This window comes from Nematostella vectensis, chromosome 11 (assembly GCF_932526225.1).
Source record: "Nematostella vectensis chromosome 11, jaNemVect1.1, whole genome shotgun sequence".
Taxonomy (NCBI): domain Eukaryota; kingdom Metazoa; phylum Cnidaria; class Anthozoa; order Actiniaria; family Edwardsiidae; genus Nematostella; species Nematostella vectensis.
The window spans coordinates 3,139,584-3,160,256 of record NC_064044.1 but is presented as its reverse complement, the minus strand read 5'-3'; the positions used below and the strand labels follow the sequence as shown (position 1 = coordinate 3,160,256).

Sequence of the window (20,673 nt, the reverse complement as noted above, 5' to 3'; positions counted from 1 at the left end):
AAACAAGTAAAGGCTCATACACAGGCAGCCCAAGGAGCAAGTGTCTATTTGGTTCGTACGCCACAACCGGAGGATTTTCCAAGCACTTTGTATACACACTTCGCAATATTAAAGTTGATCATCGTACAATTTCGACTTTTTCGTTAAACAGATTTTTAGAGCTTTTTTTTTCTATAATGCCGCTGACTTGTTTCGCGGACTCATGAGATAGGGTGGTTTGCATATTGGTTTTTGTGACCCCCCTATAGGCTACATTGCACCACCACGTTCTTCCTTTCAGTCGCCGCCATTATGAGGTAGGGATATCTGGAGATACACTTGCAGTAATACTACAATTTTGCACTCTTTTCTCGGGAATTGTGCCTCCAAAATTCGCAAAATTAAAGCTGAGAGAACCTTCTATACATATCAATCAAAGATTCGACGTTTAGCCCGAAGAAAGCGATATTTTTTGCTGATGTTTTTGGCGCACGTGAGTTTTGGATCAAGCTTCGAATAGCGTCCTGACCTTCGATTTGGTGCTTTCTAAAGCTTCTTATTTGATTTTGTCGTAATAATAGTAATAATCAGTTATGTTACGATAAAATAGTTTGAAAATTATGTTTATTTTTTTACTGGGATGAAGAATATAAACCTATATACCCTTAAATAATGATTACTGTTAGTACTCCATAGCCTTACTAGGCTAAACAATATTGCTGTATCTAAATCTTTTAAAACATAAACTCTATTTGGTCGAAATTTGTATTATTGTAAGCAAATATCTATAGTGTTTGAATCCAGATAGTTTGATTTAGCTGGAATATTAATGAAACCCTTGATCCCATCCATACTATATTGGTGGTATACTGTTCATCAGAGTAAACCTGTATATACCTTTCAGGCTCATATTTAATCAGTGCACATAATAAGCCGGCCAACCCTTACTGCTATTTAGGCGAGGTGACTATATGTGCATAGAATACTTGCAAGGGTTGTTTGATCACCTCCTTCACTACGTATGGAAGTGTGGTCCTGGGCCTCTGCTACATTTTAAACTTGTAGCAGTTTTCACACTTTGATATCTAAGGAACATGGTATTAATAAAATATAATGAAATTATAAAGCAGAGTTTACTATAGCTTTTTATTACAGTAAGACCCAAAATAGGAGTCACATGAGGATTACCTGAAATGTTTGGGACTGGTTATCATATTTTGCATGTAGATAAGAGTTACGGTAGATCTATGCTTGTTTTACTGCAATTTTCAACTCACAATTTTATGCTTTGATTACTTTCATACTGTTTATAAGTAAGATTACAACAAACAATATGACATTTCTAGACTGAAACAAATTAAATACATTGAGAATTTAGGGGAATTGCACAGTTTAACTGATAAACCACTACTTTGTAATTGTCAATTTCTTGGTCGTTAGAGCCAATAAAATGGATGGTTTATGTGACCAGTATTGTGTATGATAATAGAGTAACAATTGCGATGGGCCTTCTTTGACCCTTTGTTTCTTTGTATTTACAGTACTCTAAGATTACAGAAGCGGCTGGCAGCTAGTCTGCTCAAGTGTGGCAAAAAGAAGATCTGGCTCGACCCCAATGAGTGCAATGAGATTGCAAATGCTAACTCTCGTAAGTGCTTCACAATCTCAAATTAAATCTTGGAATAAGGTAGATGGCGGACTAGCTCATTTTTGTTTTGCTTACATATTATTTTCTTGGTATTAGGAATTTTATTATGTTTTCTAGGGTAGAGTCCAAAAATAGTCAGCTGAGTAACCTAGATTATTTCTGATATTGTGTGATTCTGACTAAAAAACTCAGAAAAGACAGTCAAATACTGGTATTGCCTACATCAAACATTACTCCCCTTTGGAGAGTGACAAAGATAAAGTGTCTCAAACTAAGTAGATAATCCTAACAATGAGAGGATATCCGTAGAACACAACAAAGCTCCTAGATTTCTGTAACTTTGAAAACTCGGATACCTATAATAGTAAATCATGGATTATTGTTTATCTTACCAAAATGCACCAAATTAACTCATCTTTCAGGACAGAATGTTCGTAAGCTCATCAAGGATGGTCTCATCATCAAGAAGCCCGAGATTGTCCACAGCCGCGCCCGTGTTCGCAAAGCCGACGAGGCCAGGAGCAAGGGACGCCACAGTGGTCATGGCAAGCGCAAAGGTACAGCCAATGCCCGTATGCCCCAGAAGACCATCTGGATCCGGCGTATGCGCGTGCTGAGACGGCTGTTGAGGAAGTACCGTGAGGCAAAAAAGATTGACAATCACATGTACCACTCTCTCTACATGAAGTCCAAGGGTAATGTGTTCAAGAACAAGAGAGTTCTCATGGAGTACATTCACAAGAAGAAGGCTGAGAAGGCCCGATCCAAGCTGCTCAGGTTAGTCTTATTTCTATTTATAGTCTAAGTTGATTCAAAAACTTAAACTTGAGATGAAATAATATGGTGCTATAAAACTTTTATTCTTTGCATGCATTGTATTTCTTATTTAATATGAAATTTTTAACCAATCAGTGAAGGAATGAGGAAAGAGTTGACTGAATTAAGAACACATCATTATATTGCCCAGGCCTGTTTTTTACTATGTTGCTCATACAAGGAATTTGCACATAATAAGCCGGCCAACCCTTACTGCTATTTAGGCGAGGTGACTATATGTGCATAGAATACTTGCAAGGGTTGTTTGATCACCTCCGTCACTACGTATGGAAGTGTGGTCCTGGGCCTCTGCTACATTCTACCCTGTAGTACACAATCATATTGACAGTTTTTATTGTTGTTGACATGAATAATTCAAAAGTCAATCTTGAATCGCTTACACAATAACAGAAACACACTTGGTTTGTTTCTGAGTGCTTTTCTTAACATTACAAGCAATATTCTATACCTATTTACCAGGATTTCTGGTACAATATTTACTTACAAGACATAACATCCCTCTTCATCGGTAAAAGTACTTTAGTTTTGTTTCCCTGCTAGCAGAGGCATCTTTTCTCTGTATTTCGCTGTGCTGGCGTTCGCGAGGAAAAGATACCTCTGCCATGGGTCGAATCTGTTTTCGTTGCGCATGCGTGAGCGTTAATAAGCGACCGACGTGCCAAAAACCGTACCATCGCGCGAAAGCTGTCAATATGCTAATAGTTTTTGCATGGGTTTAGTCGAAAATCATGAATCAAACTCCGGTTAGCTCCCCTCTTCGAAAAAAGAAAACAACTGTTCAATTTCAATCACCTAAAACGTCACTAAAAGATTGAATAGCAAACTCAGCAAAGACAAGTTTTGTCTTGTTTGTGGGATTAATTTCAAGACATCTGGGCAGGCGAGTTTATGTAAGTATCGCACAGTTGGACTCGAAGAAAATGTTACAAAACTTTTTGGTAAACTTAGATCAGCTATTTCCAGAAGAATATGCAAAACCTGTAAACGGAAGATTGACTCGTTAGTCAAAAGAGAGAAAATTCTGAATGAAGATAAGGCATTGAATGGCTTCTTTTGTAATTCGTCGCGTGATATTTCTACGGAGGACACCGTTTCGAATGCGAGCTTATTATCCCGCAGCGGATATACGTTTCATGCATGCGCTAGTCATTGTGGGCTCAAATAGTGGCCAGTAATTAATGAACGGAGCATGCGCTCTGGATCTCCCATCCACGATCGTTGACGACGGTTTGATCAAACGAACTTGCAACCCATGGCAGAGGTATCTTTTCCTTGCGAACTCCAGCCCAGCAAAATACAGAGAAAAGAGGCCTCTGCTAGCAGGGAACAGTTTTGTATAAATGAAGTATATATCTTATCACTTTGTCTTGTTTTGCTTCTACTTGGATAGGCTAAGGATCAGAGGTGGATGCAATTGAACTTTGTCTTGTTTTGCTTACAGTGACCAAGCCGAAGCTCGTCGTAACAAGAACAAGGCGGCCAAGCAGAGGCGTGATGATCGCATGGAGCAGAAGAGGAAAGACATGCTCTCTGCCTACGCCAAGGAGGAGGAGGCTGCCAAATAGAGCTTTGAATGCCACTGTAAACACCCTTGTGCAATAAATTCCCAGTTAATTGTGAGCTTCAGCCTTTGTTTTACATGTGTGATCAAATACATTTTTACCTGCCTAAATGGGAATAACAGGAAATAAACAATACACCAGTATACCGTCCCTCCCCCCTAGGGCATGTTTTTTACTTTTGATTCCGGAATGAGAACAATTAGAATGAAGGCCATTCCACCCATTTTGCTACCTGTAGCTGAATGGCTCGAATGCCATTCTGAACATTCTCTACCAACCATTCCCATTTCAGAATGATAGGAAAAAACGTGGCCTAGGATTCAAGAACAAAAAAAAAATTGACTCGTTCTGTGATGCACTTGATTTTCTATTCAATTTTCCCCCTTATGTGCGTTTCACTTGTGGTTATAAATGATCATCCCCCTTGTGGTTATAAATGATCATCCCCCTTGTGGTTATAAATGATCATCCCCCTTGTGGTTATAAATGATCATCCCCCTTGTGGTTACAAATGATCATCCCCCTTGTGGTTATAAATGATCATCCCCCTTGTGGTTATAAATGATCATCCCCCTTGTGGTTATAAATGATCATCCCCCTTGTGGTTATAAATGATCATCCCCCTTGTGGTTATAAATGATCATCCCCGATGACTGCTTTCTGCAGCAAGCTAAATGGAAAAGAAGGTAACGCACCATTATCTGTGACATTTTGTTTATCCCAAGATGGTTTCATTCCCTCTAGATAAACACTTGTCTCCCCCTCCTTGACCATTCCTTTGCTGTAGTTGTAAAATAGTCATTCAGGAACGTGCATGGGGTGGAGTGCTCCTTTCTTGTCTGCTATATATTTTTCTCGATTTAAACACATTGACCCCTCAACCGACCTGTACGGGCCTTGAGAAGTACCCACAACCTAAAAAATTCCTACATAAAATAAATACAAGATGAGCAGACATCAGTACCGTAACGGACCTCTTTTTTTTGGGGGGGGGGGGGGGGGGTACAGAGACATTAAGATAATATTGGGGGGCACAACCACGCCCCTACTGGTCATTTCCATTATAATTTTTGAAAATATTGGGGAGGGCGACCGTGCCCCACCCCTTGCTACGGCCCTGTCAGTCTAAGGGATAAATGGTCTTGAAGATATGCATCCAACCAAGGTGAAAGTAACTACTCTTAAGCCAAATAATAGCTCAGTTTCTTTGACAAACTTCAAATCGATACAGGCCCGTACCCAGGATTTTTCTTGGGGGGGGGGGGGGGGGGGGAGGTGCGAAATCCGAAAAAGTGGACCTTATTTTTCAGGGGGGGGGGAGGGAGGGAATGAGTTTTCTGATAAAAATCTGACCACCCCGAAAGAACGAAAAGGGATTTTTTTTATGCCTTTGCAGTATCTTCACAGGACGTTAATTGTCGGATTTGGCAACGTACCAGAGTGATCTAGCTTATGCTTAAGTTTTGTCTACAAATATCACGTCCATTGGGAACCGAAAGTGGACCTTCGGCCGTTGTGGGGGGGGGGGGGGTGCGTTCGCACTCCCTGCACCCCCCCTGGGTACGGGCCTGCGATAAAGGGGAAAATAGCAGAATCACCCCCCCTCAACAAAACGCTCAAAATACCTCACAAGGGAGCGAGATCAGCAAACACAGCCTAAGACACAAATAAATACCTTTATTTTGATCCTCCAGGTTCATTTCCATGGTCTCAAAACACACTGTCCACTCCTTGAAGGCTTGTGAAACCACTTGAATGCCATTACGGATTGCAAAGCATTCTGGGAGATCCAGGAAAAAAGCCAAACAAATCATTTCCAGGTTATACAGGCCCAAATAGCAGTGTAAACAATTTTGGAATCAATTTGGTTTCAGAAAAGACAGCATCTAGGAGAGCTGTGGTGATTCATTGGAAATTTATTTTCTCATCCAGGCAAAGCCAAAGAAGAAAAAGTCATCATGAATCCACCTTTGCTTGCAAATATCCATAAGCACAGCACTCAATTATGCCCCAAAAGACTTCATGATGTCCTGAGACACTCTCCCAATATGCTTATAGCTGTATTTTTGATGAAAAATACAAGCAACCATCAACTGGAGCAAATAAGCACAACAAGGGATTAAAAATGGGACAGCACTGTTGGAAAGCTAGGATACCGCTGACTCGGTGCAGCGCTGACTTTGACGGGCTGTATGAAACTTAAAATAGGGGGGGGGGAGGTATCTGTTTTCAGTCTTTTTTTTTTTTTTGTAAATTCAGTTCAAAAACAGCCAGGAGTCAATGGGTTGAGAATTCCCAAAATTTTGTTAAAATGAAAGAACTCAATATGGCAGTGGAAAATGTTTAATTACAAATATATCATTCTCTATCTTAGAATAACATAGGATGTTTAATTTATCACTACATCAATAGAAACAGTGGTTTCTATGTCTTCATAAATTTGTACTTTATACAATTTTCATCCTTGCACGGTTGTAGGGCATGGGGCAAAATGTCCACTTGGTTTTCATTTCAGATGCTGCTCTTGCCCTGTGCTCTAGATTCCCAAGGACGTAAAACTAAGCTTGGATATTTACTAAACTATCTACAATATACAAAATGTGGCATTTATATTAGTTCATACAAAAGATGTAGCTAAGTTTGCAAAAAAAATTACCAGTTAGTGGGCTATATCTTGTACTGAATCAAAATTCATTGTTTTTGGATTACTTCATTCACGAACGCTAAAATCACCATTTCCAGATTTAAACATTACAGAGGCAGCAAATTCTTATTTTCAAGCATAATGGCAAATTTCTGAAATGCCAAAATATCCTATTTATGGGGTATATTTTTCAAAAAGCCCCACATGTACAGCGTATTACCGCTTCCATTACCACACGTTATACAAAATGTACAGTGAATGTACATTTACCTCTTCCATTACCACACATTACAAAAAATGTTGTATACTGTACAAACAACATACTCTCCTCAATTCCACACATTATACAACACGATTGTTGTACAAAGCATGCAACATAACTGGACCTAAAAATACTGATGTTGTGGTCATGGGGCTTGTTATCAAATATTTTGGCATTTATTTAGGTTAGTTTCAATTGACAAATAGACCTCATTTTTATGTGATTCACTCCTCAAATAATCCAGAGACAGACTTTGCATGTCTGTTGTTCATGACACACTGTGATGTCACCTGTGGGTTATTAGAGGACAAGATTCACTACTAAAATGAAATCTCTTTGTTCTAACAACAAGTGTTTTGTTAAAATAGCTTCAAACTTGTAAATGTACTCTAATCACTAACACTTCTCTTCCAATTAAAGTTTCTGTTACTGTATCAATACAAAAAAAATCTAGGTTCAGCAATAGATACATAGATAGGTAGCCCCTATCACCTACCTAATTATAAATGATAGCTCACACATATAAAGAGTATAGTTTCGGTATAACAAAATGAGGCCAGTAGGTAGTGGCAGTTTGGGCGAGCCACTATTTCAATGCCAAGTTCTTCCCAAACTTTTCAATTAATGTTCCTACACAGGAGAATCTTCAGGTATGTAGCTAGAGATGAACATAGGGCACCCAGGTCCCACCCTTAACAACAACAACAAAAAAACATTATTCAAATTTAAGCTATTTCCACATATCATGCTTGTGTACTCCACAAATCCAGATATTTACATCTCCCTGCTCATATTAGATAATTGATTCTCCCCAACCACGCCCTAATCCTTCCCAAGGACCCACAAGTTAGATCTTATACAAACAGATCCCCCCCCCACACCCCTAGCCCCCACCCAACCCAGCACAAATCCTGGCTACGCATCTGAAATCGTCAGATTTTTTAGTACCCCCCCGCCCCTACCCCCCTAGCCTACGTGTAGCCGCTGACTCGCATTTTCGTGAGTCAGTGGCTACACGTAGGCTACTACCCCCTTGCCTCTCTACAGATTCTGCACAAAGCTAATAGTCTACAAATTAATATCTAATCATCATGGCTTCCAACACTTTCAAGCACTGATAAATTGTCTTTATCCACATTACCATGGTTACTGGGTAAACTATACTGATCTACACAGCAAGAGTCATTATCCATCACCTCTGCTATTGATGATGAGGCTATGCTTTCCGAGGCGTTGACGTTAAAGTTGTCAAAGCTGCTTGTTATGCTGGCTGTGCAGCTGCGAGGTGCAGGGAAGAGGGAGGCGTGGCTATCATTGTCGTTAATGACCCTTTGGCTGATGGGCTGACTGTCTAGACTAGATGCATCCTGGCTCATGGTTAGACTTGGCTGTTTTCCACTTTCTGTGTCTGAAGATGAAAAAAATGCTGCATCAAATAGTTATAACATTCACTAGCCCTTGGTCAGGGCAAAAAAAGCTATGCAGACCACCTAGTGGGAGACTTATGTAGGAGTGTCCAATGTGCTATACATTTACATATAAATTTGTCTTTTTTTACCTTTTTATTTGTCTAAATTTAAATTTGTTCAACTAAATATGTGAAATAATATCATTATACCAAGGAAATTGTTCTCTAAAAACTCTGCTATTATTAAAGTAAGACTCAACAAAACATTGCACATATCTAAGGGGTAAAAATAATAAATTACCAATTATTAAAAAGTGATTATATAACATAAAGGACAATCTGTAGGGTAACGTCTACAGTACTTTTGTTTTTTAAGTCAATTTTATACCTGTGTTATTGACCGTAGCAACCACAGTAACCATACTACTTTTGCCATTGGACCTATCTCCATTTTTCACACTAACACGGCTACTTGATCTGGACACACCAAACGGAAAGGTTGATGGACCAGGTCCACCTGGGGGTGGTTCTGACTCCTCATCAAAGTCCAGGTTAACGCCACGCCCATTTCTGGTGCTCATGACAGTGGCACATCCGCCACTTCGACACAGGGACACAGGCACCACACCATAGATGTAGCCTAGCGCAATGGGTACTCCTATGCCTACGGTTAGGGCTGCTAGTATTGGTGAGATAAGTACAGATATTGTGACGCCTCCAGTGATAGCTATGTTGCGCTTACGGGCAGAGTGGAAGGGCTTTTCATATTTGTCACGAATCTGGAGGCAAAATAAAACATTATTTAGGCCATAATTCATAATACTTCATAAAATGAGCAATATTGTTTTTAAAGTAAAGTTTCCTCAATATTACTTTTGTTGTAGACGCTATTGTTAAATTTTCTTTTCATCCTTCCTAACTCCTTCAAATTGTTAAGACCAAAAGTATTACTTCAGTGTATTTTAAGCTTACCGTAATGATTCTAAGAAGCACTAATTTCATTTTTTTGGTATTTGTGAGGCACTTACAGTATTGGAGAGGGGGGTACTTATTGGGGAGGGGGTACTTATTGGGGAGGGGGTACTTATTGGGGAGGGGGTACTTATTGGGGAAGGGGTACTTATTGGGGAAGGGGTACTTATTGGGGAGGGGGTACTTATTGGGGAGGGGGTACTTATTGGGGAGGGGGTACTTATTGGAGAGGGGGTACTTATTGGGGAGGGGGGTACTTATTGGGGAGGGGGGTACTTATTGGAGAGGGGGGTACTTATTGGGGAGGGGGCGTGGGTGCTTATTTGAATCATTATGGTATGTGATGAATCTATTATCAGTTTAGCCCTCTTGTGGTGAAGTGTTGCATATTATTCATTCAGGCTAGTGAGGCCAACCTACAGTCACCCTGTTAGACCTGTGTAGGTATTTATTGGATTAAAGTTATCATAAATATATGAAGTTGGCCCACCCCTAAACACCTTACCGCTCACATAGAAGTGTTTTCTTATATTCAGCTGGGTAATACGATTCAATTCAGAGACCTCTCTCATGGGAAGACTAGCTCTATATTATGTTATTCTCACCTGACGGCCTACATAGACAGGAATTCCTATGACCATGGCGGGTAAGACCACGCCCGCTGCAAGGGCAATTCCAAGGGGAGCACCTATTAACGTCCCCATCTGCCAGAGGATTTTCTTCTTCCTACTCCAAGGCTTTTTGCCCCAGAATGTACAACCAGAAGGGCTAGAAAGGAGAAAAATTAGGGTGAACAAATTGTGGAAATATAAAACCTACTGAATGTACAACCAGAAGGGCTAGAATGGAGAAAAATTAGGGTGAGCAAATTGTGAAAATATGAAACCTACTGAATGTACAATCAGAAGGGCTAGAAAGGAGAAAAAATTAGGGTGAACAAATTGTGAAAATATGAAACCTACTGAATGTACAACCAGAAGGGCTAGAAAGGAGAAAAATTAGGGTGAACAAATTGTGAAAATATTAAACTTACTGAATGTACAATCAGAAGGGCTAGAAAGGAGAAAAAATTAGGGTGAACAAATTGTGAAAATATGAAACCTACTGAATGTACAACCAGAAAGCCTAGAAAGGAGAAAAATTAGGGTGAACAAATTGTGAAAATATGAAACCTACTGAATGTACAACCAGAAGGGCTAGAAAGGAGAAAAATTAGGGTGAACAAATTGTGAAAATATTAAACTTACTGAATGTACAACCAGAAGGGCTAGAAAGGAGAAAAAATTAGGGTGAACAAATTGTGAAAATATGAAACTTACTGAATGTACAACCAGAAGGGCTAGAAAGGAGAAAAATGAGGGTGAACAAATTGTGAAAATATGAAGTCTAGTGATGGATAAAGACAGCTGGATTATCCAATCAAAAATTAAATGGCATTTTTAAACTCTTATTCAGTGACCATTTTAAAAAGCTTTTGCTTTCTCTCTAGAGTACAACCAGTAAAACCATGAGCACAGAAAATGTGTGTGTTATTTTTTGTTTTCTGAAGAATCAGATGTAAGAAGTTGATACTCTAGTTTGAGTATCCCACAAGTGATTGGTTAAAACAATTATTCCATATATATTTCTGGTGTTCACAGCTTTACTGGCCACTCTTTCACACTAATTACTCAATGAAGTGACTGATTGATTGCCTTTAGCAATGATCTCAACTTGACCTACCTGAGGTAGTGTAAATCAGAAATCTCTTTCATACACAGCCAGCAGAACTCTGCCCCGCAAACGGCACATGTCATGTGGTTACAAGACCCATCATCCATTTTAATGATGAATGCGCTGCAGCGAGGGCATGGTTTCATGTCGTCATTGCTACTGTGTGAGCTCTGATGGACATCTGAGACAAGTGTACGTATCAATGTAGCACGACGATACCTTGCACTGTCACAAGTGAGATTTGGGTGCCATAGTTGCTTACAATGGTAACAGAATTCAGTTTTGCAGCCAGGACGCTCACATTGTAGTTTAGGACAGCTTGCACAGCCAGTTGCGATGACCGCATACCCACAATCTGGCGCTGGACACCATCGACAGTCCGGATCAGAAACTAGCACTCTTCTAAGTGTAAATTCATCATACTTGTTCATTAATGTATCGTCATTTAGAATGTATTTTATATCATTGGGATGGAACCTCTCAGAGCATTCTGGACATGTTAGATTGACTCTAGATTCATTGATCTCGATAGTCATATACTGCCTTAAGCATTCAATACAGGACCTGTGTTCACATGTCGATATATCAGGGAACAAAGAGCGTGGCCTTTGTGCGTAACACACAGGGCAAATAACGCAGGATTCCCCACTTGGTTTCCTAACAACAGATTCTGGTTTCTTCTCCCCTTTGTAGCTCTTTGATCGACCAAACAACCTCCTTAAGGAGAATCTACCTCTGTCATGACTTTTGTAGCTTTTTTTGCTACTTGTTGACGAATGTCTGCTGAGGGAGGAGTCAGGGCGGACTTGTTCCCTTGGTGTATTCTCAGTTTCCTTTTCCTCTACAACAGTCTCAGCAGCCATTCTATGGTCTTCCTCTTCTCATTTCTGGTAGGATTCACAAAAAAATAAGTTAAAAGAACATCACGTAATTTTTCTTGGTAGTCCAGTTGCTGATCTTCTAATTTCTAGTAGGATTTCCAAAAACAAAGCATAGTAGGATTTTAAAAAGAATATCTCTTTCATCTCCTCTTGGCTCAGAAGAAAACAAGAAATACAGTATAAGGGCTATAACTTGCTGTAATAGACCTTTCCTCTTATCAAAATGTGTTATTAATTTTCCATAAGCTGTGTTTTTGTCTTGTAATAATAATAATAATAATAATAACTTTATTTACAGAGGGTGGCACTTAATAGTGTAATACACTAGTAAACTTGTGGCCCTCAAAACTCATACATACAAATAATACAATATAAAATATATATATATATATATATATATATATATATATATATATATATATAAAATCTCTATTTACAATACAAATTATAAAAATACTATTCCCACCCAGACCAAAAGGAGAAAGATTAAATAAAAAAAATAAAATATGAGTTAATTCGAAATATTAAAATGATTTAAAAGTAATTGTTCATTAAGATATTTATGACGGAGAGCGTTCTTAAAAGAGCTTATATTAGGCAGTTTCTTTATGCTGGCTTCTAAATTGTTCCATTTATGGATGGCATTTACTGTAAACGTTTTCCCACCTTCGGTTTTTCTAGTATACTTTGGAGTTATAAAATTCAGTCCTGAGAAACGAGTATTTCTATTATGAAGTGTATTGTTCAGCTTAAGAGTTTCAATTAGATATTCGGGCACCATCAGTTGTAGCCTTTTAAAGAGAATAGAACACATTGAGATGTGATTGTCCAGATAGAAAGGCAGCCATTGAAGTCTATTAAACAACGGTACTGAGGGTGCTCTGGGTTCAGCGTTGAGTATTAGACGTGCAGCTCTTTTTTGAAGAGTTAGAAATTTTGACAAACTATCCTTAGTTGATGCTGTTTGCCAAACAGTCCCAGCATAGCTAAACAAAGGTTTGATCATGGCATTATAGAAATTTGTTCTTTGTTTGATGGGTAGACAACCTTTGATCTTATTTAGTACGCCGATTCTTCCTGCAATTTTCTTGTATGTCCTTTCAGCGTGATCCGAAAAGGTCAATTTACTGTCCACATCCAGTCCAAGGAGTCTTACTGATTCCACTGATTCAAGGGTGTTTCCATTAGATGTCGAAATGGATAATTTACTGTGTGGTGCTTTCTCTCCAAGGCGTTTACCAGTCACAAGTAGTGATTTTGACTTCGTCTCATTTATTGGAAGTTTGTTGCAATTGGTCCATACTTCCACATCCCTCATCACTGAATTAAGAGTGTTCTCTAAATTGGAAGTATTATTGACATCGGTTGAAAACGAGATAGTAGTATCATCCGCATAAAGATCTATCTTCACTTTAGGTGAACTAATATGAAAAGGAAGATCGTTGATGAATAAAACAAAAAGCAAAGGGCCAAGAATGCTTCCTTGAGGAACTCCATGTTGTATAACAGAAAGATTTGAGTCCACGCCGTCAATAGAAACAAATTGTCGCCTTCCCCGTAGATAGGATTCAAACCATGACGTAGTGTTCTTGTCTAAACCATAGGCTTTCAGCTTTGACATCAAGATAATATGGTCAACCATGTCAAAAGCCTTTCGATAATCAATAAGGAGCATACCACTCCTCCAATCATCTGTGAGAAGGATAGCCTTATTTAGGGTTAATGTAAATAAATATGTGTTCTGTTCATCATGAGCAATACAACATCAATAGTTAATAAGCATTGTCTCCTGCTATGCTTTAACAAAAATGAAGCCTCTCCTCAATCTGTAAGTCTGCAAGTTGGCCTATGGACAATCATTGGTTTTGGAAGGTGGAGTAGTTATGCTTTGTCTACGTGAGCAAAAGGGGCGGGGATTTACTTCAAACACAGTGAGAACTCATGGCCTATCTGGAGATAATTTTGTCATCCTAGAATCCATATCAATCGGCTGATTTGGCGAGCAATATTTTCAATTGAATTTGATAAATAATACCATGTTTTAAGATGGTTTCAAAATTTCTCTACACAATACATAATTTGCCATTTAATAAGAAAAAGTGTTAGACTAGGGCTCTTTAAGAGATGTAAACGATTTAGTCCAGATGCCACTATAAAAACAGATAAAGACAAAAAAAATAACTTAGAAGGCACAAAATTTGTCTACTTACATAATATGTCTTTCAATAAGAAAAAATGGATGACTAGGACTCTTTAAGAGATGTTAACAATTTAGTCCAGATGCCACTATAAAAACAGATAAAGCTTTTTTTTAAATTAAGAATTTGTTAAGAATGCTGTTGCAATAATACAATAGCCAATTGATTATGATTTTCTTGTCACATTGAAATTTTTATTGCACATGCTCATGTTGTTATCTTGTAACTTTCCTAGTGCAGGCGAGGCTTAACAAGTAATCAGCACAAACAGTAGTGAGACCTTCGACAATTGTCTGTTATATATTTTTAAAGGAGGCTGGAGTCACGTTCTACAGACCAATAAAGTGACCTTTCATGTCTGAGAAACAACTCTTATTTTTTAGTGTTTATACAGGAGATAAACAACAGATGAATAAATAATGTTTCACAAAAGACAGACTGAGCATTTTGCCAAAAAATAAAAGCAGCAAATCATGTTTTTCAAAATAACCCTTTATCGCCATGAATAAACTGTGAAAAGATTTTTTGAAAAGATTATGGAACAAATTTGTCATACATTTAAGACAAATTAAAAATATTGAAGTACCTAGTGCACAGAATTGACATCCAAAATTACCATGGCAACAGAATTGGTCCAAACACCCTTAATTAGTTTCCATAAATTAAAAAAAAAAAAACAGTTAGAAACCATTATCTTCACTTTATGCTGAAATGGACTAAGATTGGAAAACCAGTCGGTGCTTAATGTATTCATTATATGGCTCAGACCTAGAAGTTTTGATTAATTATTAAACACATTTATTTTAGGAACCTAGATTTATACGTCTAACATTCTTGTTTGGCATGCATGGAGGGCTAAAAGTGTATCGAAATTTTAAATAACTTTGTGTGTTAAATCCTATCTAACACATGTCGATATGAGCTGATTCATCAAATAACAGTTAGCTTAAATTTCGCAAGACCTAAAATATTTGCGTACAAATACGCTGGGATAATGTATGAATTGGATACAAAAAGGGTGTCGGTTGTCGAAGAAAATTCAATTCAACTTCTGCAGTAATGGGGACAAAATTTTACAAGGGCGGTTAAAAACAAAAAGGAATGATATATAATCCAGGAAAATTGTCAGAGGTTTGTTGACTAAGCTTACTTTAACATTAAGAGTTTAAAATCGACACGGTCGCTTAAATAACAGGAATCGACTTTGCGATGTTTCTAGACAATGCATTCTAAACACTGCATGATAATAATTGCTGAATCTGAAAAAGGGACTTTCTTTTCGTACTAGTTATTCTGATCACAACAGATAAGACAATTTCGAACGAAATATCGAGCGACGGTATTACAGTTCTGCATACGCATAAAACAAACAAACTCCTTTCACAACACTATAGCGATAATCCATCCCATGACTACTTGTAACACATAAAAAAGCTTGTTTATAATACTTACATCTTTGTCAAGAGCTTGCTTTAAAGATATGCAGAGTTTTTGTTTTGGCCACGGCGAAAGTGTAGTTGAACCAACGAGTCGTAGGCTCTTGAAAACTTGTAGTAAGGATTTGTGTTTTATGTAACGTCGAGAGCTGACCAAGTCAGTAATTTAGTAGCAGTTTACCAGATGTAATAAGTGAAAGCTTTATATGTCTTGCTTTACAGGCTGTGAATATACCATTCGGTTGGGATATGTCGTCAAAACACAGTTATAAGTTGGACCATGGTCAAAATTTGGCTAAACACTACAATCGACTCCTTCGCCGCAACAAGAAGCTTTCTGTACGTAAAACAGCAAAAATTCTACCAAATGACAACAACTTGAGATACGAACAGCAGTCCAATAAATGTCAAATCATTCACCCGTTTCTAAAGTTGAGAATTTGACAAAAATAGGGAGAAACTTGAAATTCTAGCCAGTGGAATATTTTAGTGGAGCGATATTTTTGTTTTTTTGAAGGGATCATGTGACATCTACCGTCACTCTGACGTCACAGCCACCATATTTGGAAAATAATAAATCTGTTTCAACGGTTCGTTTACTTGACATTTTTTTTAGGTAAAATAAACACTTTAAAGTATTCCCCTGTAAAACCAATGATATCCCCCAGCTCTTAAGTACCACATCCCTGGTAGACATTATTTTTCAATTATTTTTAAATCTAGTCGCGAATACGTGACGTTTTACTAAACACCCCATGACGTCATAACCTAAAGCACTCCGTTGCCCGGATGAAGAGAAGATGTGTGTGGCTGTAGTCGAAAAAAAACACGGGTAAAAACATGGTGTATCGATAAGATTGTAAAAACATCACACTCATGACGTCTTTGTTGCTCCTGATTTCTCGTTTCATATATTTATAAGTACCAAAAAAAGCCCACCTTTCCATGTTGGGTTTTTATTTAGCTGCCAACAAATGGTTATCCCAGGCCCGACCCCGTACGGGCCTTTAATCCGGAGAAATTCCAGATTTTATACCAAATTTTCCCCAGTGACTAATTTTTACCCTCTTTTGGACATTATTTCTTATGACAGAAAAGGAAAGACAAAAAAATAAATAAAATAAAACGACAAGCGAAATCAGAGGACCAGACCATGCCCGTTTCTTGTTCGACATCCTAATAATTGGCCAAACAAGAACAAACGAAGTCCACGCACTTTCTTGGTTTTTCTTGGGTCTAGAGTTTAACCTGGCTCATTTCATTTGACTAGGTTTGACAAGTAAAGCAACTAACTCTAAATTAAAGAAAACTACGAAACTACGGAGAGGAAAAGAGGCCTACACTCGGGCTACTCACGAGTAGGGAACACAATCGAAAATATTATTATCAACTTACATTTTATGCTCTCGAAAATGTTTCTGAACTCTGGGTTAGATGAAAAATAAAGAACGGCGGCGAAATCACAATCGTTTTGTCATCTTGGCGAAATGGCCTCCGCAAAACGCCAATGTTGATTTTTTTTAGGATTATATAGTCTTGCTTATGCTAAAAATAATACTTATGGTTTACTTTTTAGAAACAAAATTAAGAGAGACTCTGCAAGTCTGGTTTGTTTTGGCCAGTTCTGTGCCATGAGCATAAACTAAAACGGATTCTTCTTCCGTTACCTTTTCCGTTATAAATAGATGTGACTTTTTTTAGTTATGTAATCTTCACATGACTGAAATTCCAGGAAAAATCAAAGACATTAATGCCGATTTGTATTAAATGTGATTTCCCTTACAAGGAGTTTTTAATCCCGGCAGAAAAAGGCGGGCATTTTAAGACCGAAGGTGGCTATCCTTCTGGCGTCTTCTGGTGCTTGTTTTATTTATTTATCCTTTTTTTTTTTTTTGCTTTTTATCTCGCTTTTTTAGAAACGGTTGAACATATCGCAATAAAAAGAAATGGTAGAATGTAGTTCATCATTATAAGCCAAAAAAAATACCCTCAAAATACCCTCAAATATTAAGGTATAATAATAAGATATTTCGAGGTATTGGAGGAAGTTTTAAATGTTGACCCCGAGCGCATAAATTCCCACGTAGTAACGGGAAGATCAGTGGGAAAGATGACGTCATAAACACCAAAGAGGGTAAATATATATTGGGTTAATTTAATCAACAAGCGCAATGTCTATCAAATCTGGTAGTGATTTATCTCCGCTTTGCTTTATGACACTTTGCTTTGGGACACTTGCTAACAATACTCAATCATGTTACACAACTCTTTGAAGAGCACGTAAGAATTTTTGCATGTCCACCTCGAGCTAAGCGCAACAAGGAAACAAGGTTACATCAGAGGCTGGTCATTTGCAAGTGCCGTCCAAAAAAATAATCAAGCAAACTATAATAAAAATGCTGTTGACTTGCATGGAATTTCGAAATTTCTTCATTTAATTTCTTTTCCAGTATGGAATGAAAGCAGTAAAACAAAGATGTAAGTGACAAGGGCTCTTTTAATTTGTGGTCAATTTGTTTACGCCACGACGTATTTTACGGACAGGTTATGTCCTTACCCTGGATCAAGGGGGGGGGGGGGGGTGGAAAGCAGCGCGCGGAAAACACTGCGCTGAAAACAGCGGTAAAATCGCGTAACCTTGGGCTCATGCACACGTCTTAAGAGTTGTGGTAAGGTCTGGCTCTGAAAGACAGCACGCGGAAAACATTTTATATAGCTTTTTTTTCTTATGAGGAAATCGCATAGACTAATCAGCAAAACCTTTGTTATTGTTTTCACCAAATATAAGTATCTAGAAATAAAGTCCGGCTTTTCATTTATTAATTTGGATCGAAGATATCGTAACCGCTTCCCAAATCAGCAGATGAAAACGCACTCCTTCACGCGCAAGGATGACAAAACGACTGAAAAAGACCCTTTTAGAAAATACATCTATAGACAGGGGGGAAAACTGGAAGTTCAGAATTCCCTACTTTGTAAAGAGGGGTCGGGGGGGGGGCTACACCCCCCTTCCGTCTGTTTTATATATTGGTGCCCCCCCCCCTTTTTCGAGAAATCCTATATCAGCCCTTGACTTGAGCTTGCATAAGAAATTCAAACGTTACAAATATACTCTAACTCTGGTCACCGTCCTTCGTCGGGAAACAAGTTGTCATATGTGTAAAATGAGTCACGTCTAGGAAAGAGATTCCTTAATAGATTATCCTGGTTCCAGAGGCTCCAAGTTTCACTACTGACGAGCCGTGACAACGGCGACAACAACTAAAGACGAGCCATTTAACAGGGAGAAAAAAAAGAGAAGGAAGAAGACTTTGGAACCAGGGTAAAATAGATAACGATAATAAAGAAAAAGAGATTGAATCAGACGCTAATGTTGGTTTGTGACTGAGAGTCCTTTATTTGCGTACTCAATTGGATACATTGCCCATTATTCTCAGGCAGACAGTCTTTATTTACAGAAATTATAATGGTTACTTTCAATGGCTTGGACAGAGTATGGACTGGCAAAGACAATCTATTGGAAAGATAGCTAATGATAATATGCATAAATAAAAAAATGGCGAATTGTTTTTTTTAAGATTGGGCTTTAAACCTCACCCCTCTACCCAAGAAAAGCGCTATCCTTACCCATCTCCCTTCGAGGGTCATCCTGAACACTCTCCCTTTTCCATGAAGAAGGTTCATCTCGACCCTTCCCTTTAATAAAGAGGGTTCAACCCGACCCCTACTTTAAGGCTTCTGGGTATGGTTAATCTTGCCACTTGGTTAATCTTGCCACTTGGTTAATCTTGCCACTTGATTAATCTTGCCACTTGGTTAATCTCGCCACTTGATTAATCTTGCCACTTGATTAATCTTGCCACTTGGTTAATCTCGCCAGTTGGTTAATCTTGCCAGTTGGTTAATCTTGCCAGTTGGTTAATCTTGCCAGTTGGTTAATCTTGCCAGTTGGTTAATCTTGCCACTTGGTTAATCTCGCCAGTTGGTTAATCTCGCCACTTGGTTAATCTCGCCACTTGGTTAATCTCGCCACTTGGTTAATCTTGTCACTTGGTTAATCTCGCCAGTTGGTTAATCTCGCCAGTTGGTTAATCTTGCCAGTTGGTTAATCTTGCCACTTGGTTAATCTTGCCACTTGGTTAATCTTGCCACTTGGTTAATCTCGCCAGTTGGTTAATCTCGCCAGTTGGTTAATCTTGCCAGTTGGTTAATCTTGCCACTTGGTTAATCTTGCCACTTGGTTAATCTTGCCACTTGGTTAATCTTGCCACTTGATTAATCTTGCCACTTGGTTAATCTCGCCACTTGATTAATCTTGCCACTTGGTTAATCTCGCCAGTTGGTTAATCTTGCCAGTTGGTTAATCTTGCCAGTTGGTTAATCTTGCCAGTTGGTTAATCTTGCCAGTTGGTTAATCTTGCCACTTGGTTAATCTCGCCAGTTGGTTAATCTCGCCACTTGGTTAATCTCGCCAGTTGGTTAATCTCGCCACTTGGTTAATCTTGTCACTTGGTTAATCTCGCCAGTTGGTTAATCTTGCCAGTTGGTTAATCTTGCCACTTGGTTAATCTCGCCAGTTGGTTAATCTTGCCAGTTGGTTAATCTTGCCACTTGGTTAATCTCGCCAGTTGGTTAATCTCGCCAGTTGGTTAATCTCGCCAGTTGGTTAATCTCGCCAGTTGGTTAATCTTGCCAGTTGGTTAATCTTGCCACTTGGTTAATCTTGCCACTTGGTTAATCTTGCCACTTGGTTAATCTTGCCACTTGATTAATCTTGCCACTTGGTTAATCTCGCCACTTGATTAATCTTGCCACTTGGTTAATCTCGCCAGTTGGTTAATCTTGCCAGTTGGTTAATCTTGCCAGTTGGTTAATCTTGCCAGTTGGTTAATCTTGCCAGTTGGTTAATCTTGCCACTTGGTTAATCTCGCCAGTTGGTTAATCTCGCCACTTGGTTAATCTCGCCAGTTGGTTAATCTCGCCACTTGGTTAATCTTGTCACTTGGTTAATCTCGCCAGTTGGTTAATCTCGCCAGTTGGTTAATCTTGCCAGTTGGTTAATCTTGCCACTTGGTTAATCTCGCCAGTTGGTTAATCTTGCCACTTGGTTAATCTCGCCAGTTGGTTAATCTT

General features: G+C 38.6%; 2 protein-coding genes across 3 annotated transcripts; one reads left to right on the top strand and one right to left on the bottom strand.

Annotated features, from left to right (window-relative positions):
- Positions 1–249: 249 nt before the first annotated feature.
- LOC5500843 (60S ribosomal protein L19) lies at positions 250–4,084 on the top strand. Its single transcript, XM_001622175.3, has 4 exons — positions 250–296; positions 1,521–1,627; positions 2,050–2,404; positions 3,906–4,084. Exons 1-4 carry the CDS (start codon positions 292–294, stop codon positions 4,027–4,029), a joined length of 591 nt encoding a protein of 196 aa, XP_001622225.1. The 5' UTR covers positions 250–291; the 3' UTR covers positions 4,030–4,084.
- A 3,854-nt stretch (positions 4,085–7,938) lies between these two features.
- Positions 7,939–17,178, bottom strand: LOC116607601 (E3 ubiquitin-protein ligase RNF19A-like). 2 transcript variants are annotated; one of them, XM_048734460.1, is made up of 5 exons: positions 16,936–17,178; positions 11,035–11,912; positions 9,918–10,080; positions 8,729–9,119; positions 7,939–8,340 (listed from the first exon to the last, which is right to left on the bottom strand). In XM_048734460.1, the coding sequence occupies exons 2-5, from the start codon at positions 11,886–11,888 to the stop codon at positions 8,015–8,017; spliced, it is 1,734 nt and encodes a 577-aa protein (XP_048590417.1). In that variant the 5' UTR covers positions 11,889–11,912; positions 16,936–17,178; the 3' UTR covers positions 7,939–8,014. The 2 variants fall into 2 exon arrangements, with proteins under 2 accessions (XP_048590417.1, XP_048590416.1); XM_048734459.1 differs by lacking the exon at positions 16,936–17,178 and adding an exon at positions 15,557–16,907.
- Positions 17,179–20,673: the final 3,495 nt, after the last annotated feature.